General features: G+C 48.5%; 1 protein-coding gene and 1 long non-coding RNA gene across 2 annotated transcripts; one reads left to right on the top strand and one right to left on the bottom strand.

Moving 5' to 3' along the window:
* The first annotated feature begins 6 nt into the window (after positions 1–6).
* PEX12 (peroxisomal biogenesis factor 12) lies at positions 7–3,432 on the top strand. The gene is made up of 3 exons (XM_008640431.2): positions 7–71; positions 398–942; positions 1,604–3,432. The coding sequence occupies exons 1-3, from the start codon at positions 33–35 to the stop codon at positions 2,001–2,003; spliced, it is 984 nt and encodes a 327-aa protein (XP_008638653.2). The 5' UTR covers positions 7–32; the 3' UTR covers positions 2,004–3,432.
* Positions 3,433–4,342: 910 nt separating this feature from the next.
* On the bottom strand, positions 4,343–5,690 carry LOC108448834. Its single transcript, XR_001864872.1, has 2 exons — positions 5,500–5,690; positions 4,343–4,755 (listed from the first exon to the last, which is right to left on the bottom strand). It is a non-coding gene; the product is annotated as an uncharacterized LOC108448834 (long non-coding RNA).
* Positions 5,691–5,763: the final 73 nt, after the last annotated feature.

Below are 5,763 nucleotides of genomic sequence, written 5' to 3'. Positions count from 1 at the left end.
CCGTATTCGAGGCGGTGGCCCAGGACAGCCTGATGGCCGCCGTGAAACCCGCCCTGCAGCACCTGGTTAAGGTGAGGGCGAGACGGGCCGCGGGTGAGGGGAGAGGAGGGATGTCGGCGTGTAACTCCGGCCGCACTCACGGGCAGCGGGACAGTTGTGACTCGCCTGGCTTGTGTTGTGAATGAGAGGCGTCGTTTATAGCTGCTGTCATTTATAATTTAGCACTTTACTTCGCTTTCAGGTCCTTCCCTGTGAGGGTGGTGAGGCCGTGGCACAGGCTGCTTCTAGTGAAAGGTGTCCCTGCTCATGGCAGGGGCTGGAACAAGATTATCTTTACTGCTTCTCCCAACCCAAACCACTCTATGATTCCTCCTGTTTTATGTCCCTTTCACAATAGGTGCTTGCTGAGTCTAATCCTGGCCGATGCGGTTTCCTCTGGCACTGGTTTGATGAGATCTACGTCCTTCTGGATTTGCTGCTCCAGCAGCACTACCTGGCCAGGTGCAGTGCATCCTTCTCCGAGAACTTCTACAGCTTGAAGAGGATCCCCATGGGAGAGGGCAGACAGCAACCTCTGGCCACGGCTGGCCTGCCAAAGAGGCAGCACTGGAAGTCTCTGCTCCTGCTTGTTCTTGTTCCTTACCTGAAAGGAAAGCTGGAGAAACTGGTGTCCAGCCTGAGGGAAGAGGATGAGTACTCCATCCACCCTCCATCGTCATCTTGGAAGCGCTTCTACAGAGCCTTTCTAGCTGCCTACCCCTATGTAAACATGACCTGGGAGGGCTGGTTTCTCATCCAGCAACTGTGCTACATCCTGGGGAAGGCTGAGCATCATTCCCCCATGCTGAAGCTGGCAGGTGTCCGCCTGGTCAGACTGACTGCGGAGGATATCCAGGCCTTGGAGAAGAAATGGGCTGAAACCACCCCAAGTCAAACACACAGGTATGGCAGAACCTGGCTCAGCTGCTGCTCTCCAGGGTGTTCTGTGGGTATGTTAATTTAGAGGTGATGCTGCAAGTAAAAGTGCCTTGTTGTCCAAAAATTCAAGTTGAAAATTCCTCTGGCAAAATGTGCTTCAGAAGGGTGTATTGTGAGTGAAAATAAGGAAACCGGTAGCAGGAATTAGTTTGAAACGATGTTGTGGTAACAAAATTGCAGAGTTTGGGGGTGGTTTTGGGCATGCAAGCCTTTATCCTGTTTAGTCTTCCCCTGCACTTTTCCAACAGGGGAGGGGCAGCAGTTGTAGCAATGTTGCTGAAAGGATTGAAACTTAGTTCTTCGATTTTCCTAAGCAGCAGCTAGTCAGGAGCACACTGAATATCCTGTGAAATGGTGATCCAGGAGTGAAACACTCTGTGGTCCAGGACCCTTTAATCCAAACTCTTCTGATTTAGGCTTCTGAACAAAACGGGATTTGGATCCTTCTTAAAATACAAAAAGAACCTGAAACATCCGAAAAAGTGCAAACATGGGACACGCTGACCAACCAAGTTAGCATTAAGGAGCTGTGCAAAGCAGTGACTCCCCAGGTGCTTTTTCCTGTGGTCTCTAGATGGATAAATGTGCAGTAGTAACCATCTCTCCCTACTTCTCTCTGCTACAGCTTTACATCACGAGTGCAGTCGGCCCTGAGGAGAGCTCTGGGCAGCATTGCCTTCTCCCTGTCCACCGGCCTGTCCGTCAGCGTGTTCTTCCTGCAGTTCCTGGACTGGTGGTACTCCTCGGAAAACCAGGAGACCATCAAGTCCCTGACAGCGCTCCCCACTCCCCCACCCCCCGTGCACCTGGAGCACGAGCCCAGCTCAGCTCTGCTTCCCAGCCTGAAAACCGTGTGCCCTCTGTGCCGCAAGGTCCGCGTGAACGCCACGGCCCTGGCCACGTCCGGCTTCGTGTTCTGCTACCGCTGTGTCTACAGTTATGTGAAGGCTCACCAGCGCTGCCCAGTCACAGGCTATGCCACAGAGCTGCAGCACCTGGTCAAACTCTACTCTCCTGAGAGCTGAAAGGCTTCCAGGAGCCTCCATCACCTCTGCTTACATCCCATGGAAGGCTTCGGACTGCCACAGCTCCTCAGGGAGCTCTACAGCGCCTTTGAACTCGGTGGTTCATCAGCTTTGCTGCCTTTGCACATTCTGGCAAGGCTCTCCCCTTTGTTGATAAGCTGTTCAAACATCCTGTGGCAGTTGCAGAGGGATCACACAGCCCCAGCCCCTCAGCCAGCACAGAAATGCCTTAAAAGACCAGCTGAAAGAGAGGAAACATTGATTTGGATAAGAGGAATGCAGGTGTGAGGATCAAAGACCAGCACTGGTCCTGCTTGAGGGCAGGAGCCAGCAAATTAAGGGGGTAGAGAAATTCTCCAGGCAAGTTCTTCCTCCCTGGGCAGCTTCCCAGGCCTTTGTGCTGCCCAGGGTGAGCTCTGGCTTTGTCAGAGGTGGAGACAGGCTTAAACCTCTGCTCTTCAGTCTCCTGCATTTTCAGGCTCTTCACCTTGGAATTGAGAGCACCAACCCTCTAATTCCCATCAGCGGTTCTAAATCAAGACTTTTGACTCTTTAAAGGAACAAGAGGTACAAGAGGAATGTGACAATTTTTGCACAAGAGAGAAAATGACAGATTAAAACAGAAACTGCCAAGTGATGAGAGTGGTTTATTGTTAAATAAGTCTTTGCATTTGTTATTATCAGCTTTTATAAAGCCAAATTCTTTCTTGATTGAGAACCTAATTTAATTCTTTTCTGGTTATTGGGAAAACAGTTTGCTCCTCCGGGGGCCCTATTTACATAAGAGAGACAAGACTAAAGCTGCTTTCATCTTTTCATGTGATGATAGTGGATGTAAGATTAGCATTTTGCAGGCTGAGAATCTTTAATGCCTGAGCATTACACTGCAATTATTCCAGCCCCAACCATGTAGCACATTCATGTCAGAACAAAACATCCTTCCACTGAACACAGGAGGGAAGAAAACCTGTGTGACATGGTTGGCTCTTGCTTGACACCTGATTTTTCGGGATGGGAGATTGTTTTCCTGACTCTAGGGAGCAGCAGTGCTCCAGATACCACAGTGGCAGTGCTTAGAGACTACGAGAGCAAAGTTAGCTGCACAAAGTACAGGACCCCACTCTGGTCTTTCCAAATTAAGAGATATCTTCTAACATTTAATTCACTGAACCAGGCATCTCATTTTCCCTTCACTTTAGCTCTGCTTCAGAAGATAAAAATCTCCAATATCGTCCCTCATCTGTAAGCAAGAAAGCAAGGTTACCAAATAATGGGGGGAAATGCAGTCATTTGCCTCTTCCCAAAACACCTACTGTAATAAATGAGATTTGTTCCTGATGCTTTATCATCTCTGTACACCTTCCTGACCCTTCTACCTGTGCCCCTATGGAATAATAATAAAAATGTCTCATTTCTCCCTTCTCCAGTAGCTATGGGGTCCATGAAGATACTTCTCTTCCTTTAGAGAGCCACTGAGAACACATGAATCTTACTGGAAGAGAAATCACATCAAGGTGTGAGATTTCCTGAGGTTTCAAATCACTTTTTACTTCTTGTTAATGTCCTGGTGACTCCAATGCAACAGCTCATTTAAATAAGCATTTGACTGATGATTCCTTTTCAGGATAGGTTTATTTTCTTTTTATACTTCCTATACTTTCCAAGTTATGTGTCTGCTGCTCAGGGAGAAGCTGGGCAGGCATGGGACAGACTGACCAGTGCTGACTCACTCACCAGCACCGCAGGGCTCTTGGGCAGGTTTTGCACCATCCTCCCTCTAATGCAGAAGGATTCTCTAACACACAGCAGTTACCTGATCCCACACTGCTCCAGGGCCTCTACAGCTCCTTCTCCCGGGATTAATGCCTCTTCCTCTCCCAAAATGCCCACCAGATGCCCGCCTGCCAGGCCCTGGCTGCTTTCCACTCCCTGCTGCACAACACCCTGTCCCTGCCAAACTTGGATTTGGCCAACTCCAAGACCTGCACAGAACCACCCACATCGAAGCCTCCCAGTTCTGAGCAGCTGTAATGACTCTTTTACACAATAAATTGTCCTTTAAAGCTTAGCTGAGTAACAAGCATTAAACCCACCATGGTGGGAGGCTCAGCAGCTACCTGGCAGATTTTGTGTGTTCCTGTAGATGGCTGCAGGATGCCAGCTTGGATTTGACTCCTTTGAAAACGCCTGTCCTTAGCAGCCAAATAAATACTCATTTGTCAGGTTTCTTGCTCTAAAACAAAGCTACAAAACCAATTGGGGTTATAGAAGAATTCCCATTTATCTGCTTTTTAATTGTGTTCTTAAAACCACGATGGGCTAAAGACAGACAAGAGAAGTTTTTCCAGGGAGCACCAACTTTATTAAACAAACCTTTGGACTTACATACTGATTTGTGATTTCTATAGAGTCATGTACCACATAAGCCCTCAGGATGCTTTGGTGTTGCTAAATACAATTTCATCAACATTAACAGCAGCACTGGAGTTGTTTGGTAACTCACTGCCACAACTTGACTTTGCAAGTCTTTTAAAAATTCTTCAGTGAACCTAAGGCACATTCACAGCTCATCTGGGCAGTGTTCAAAGATCAGTGCATGAAGCAACTGAGTTTTTGCTGCTTCCTTAACAGAAACAAAGTGGCTTCTCCTGTGAAGGGAAAACCACCATAACATACTCCAAGGTATATATTCCCCATAGATGCTTCCTTCTCCACAAGAAGAGAGAAATCAATATAAAGATGTCATCACAACCTGGAAAAGAACAAAAAACTGAATTAGAGAATAGCCCCATCTCTTTTCTTGGGCCTTTCCCTCAACCCCTAAGGGGTTGCACTTCATCAAGAGTATTCCAAAAATACTCCTGGCTCCCTGCTGGCAATCACTAAATGAGAATACAGCTGAATGAACTGCTAATGAGCTTCTATAGGACAGGCAGCTCAGAGTCTGCATTGCACTTACAGAGAAGACACAGTGGCAGAGTATCTGGAGTTTCGTGATCCACGTCACAAGCAGGAGAAAACCCACAACCCCACCCGCTCACTGCAAGCTCACACTAATGATGCAGCAACAAGTTTTTGAGTTACTTTTCAAATCAAGGCTTTGTTTTTCTGCCGCTAAAAGAAATTGCTAAAAATATTTTTTTTTAGGGTGCATCCAAGTTTCGAGAACAGCAAAGCTATTTCCTGCAGACGAGCTTAGCCTAAAGTAGCTCAGAGAGAAGATTACGTGATCATGCCCTGGTCAGAGCAGACACGGAGTCTCGGCAATACCAGTTCAGACTATACTTCACTCATCATTGCTCTGGGCAAACCTATTTGCCTTCAATAAGGAGCTTGCTCCCAAGCCAGGGGCTGGGAAGTTTCCTCCTCCCCTACGAGGATGAAGCACGTGTAGCAGGGGAGCGCAGGGAGGGAGGCGACATCCCTGCAACAACCGAGCAGGACACAAACCCGGATTCCAAGGTCAGGAAAGCCTGAGGGAAAAACCGTGTCATACCTATAAATACTGCTGCAGTCTGTGTCTCTCCAAGCGTCCAGAGGCCTCTCTGGATCCCTCCCTTCCTTCATGCCATCCGTTTGCACTCTTTCTCATCTCCTTTCCTGTATCCTCCCCACCAGGTCCCTGCAGCCCTTCAGTCTCCAGTTCCTCTGCCCGTGCCCGCCCTACCCCAACCCTGCATCCCCCAGGTTCCCAGATATCCTCCCCCCATGCCCTCCCTCAGCCAGGTTCCCCCCGCCCCCTCAGCCAGCCCCCATAGCC

The sequence above is a fragment of the Corvus brachyrhynchos genome, unplaced genomic scaffold (genome assembly GCF_000691975.1).
Source record: "Corvus brachyrhynchos isolate BGI_N302 unplaced genomic scaffold, ASM69197v1 scaffold99, whole genome shotgun sequence".
NCBI lineage: Eukaryota > Metazoa > Chordata > Aves > Passeriformes > Corvidae > Corvus > Corvus brachyrhynchos.
Note: the sequence above shows the minus strand (reverse complement) of the source record. Positions and strands in the feature narration are given on the sequence as shown.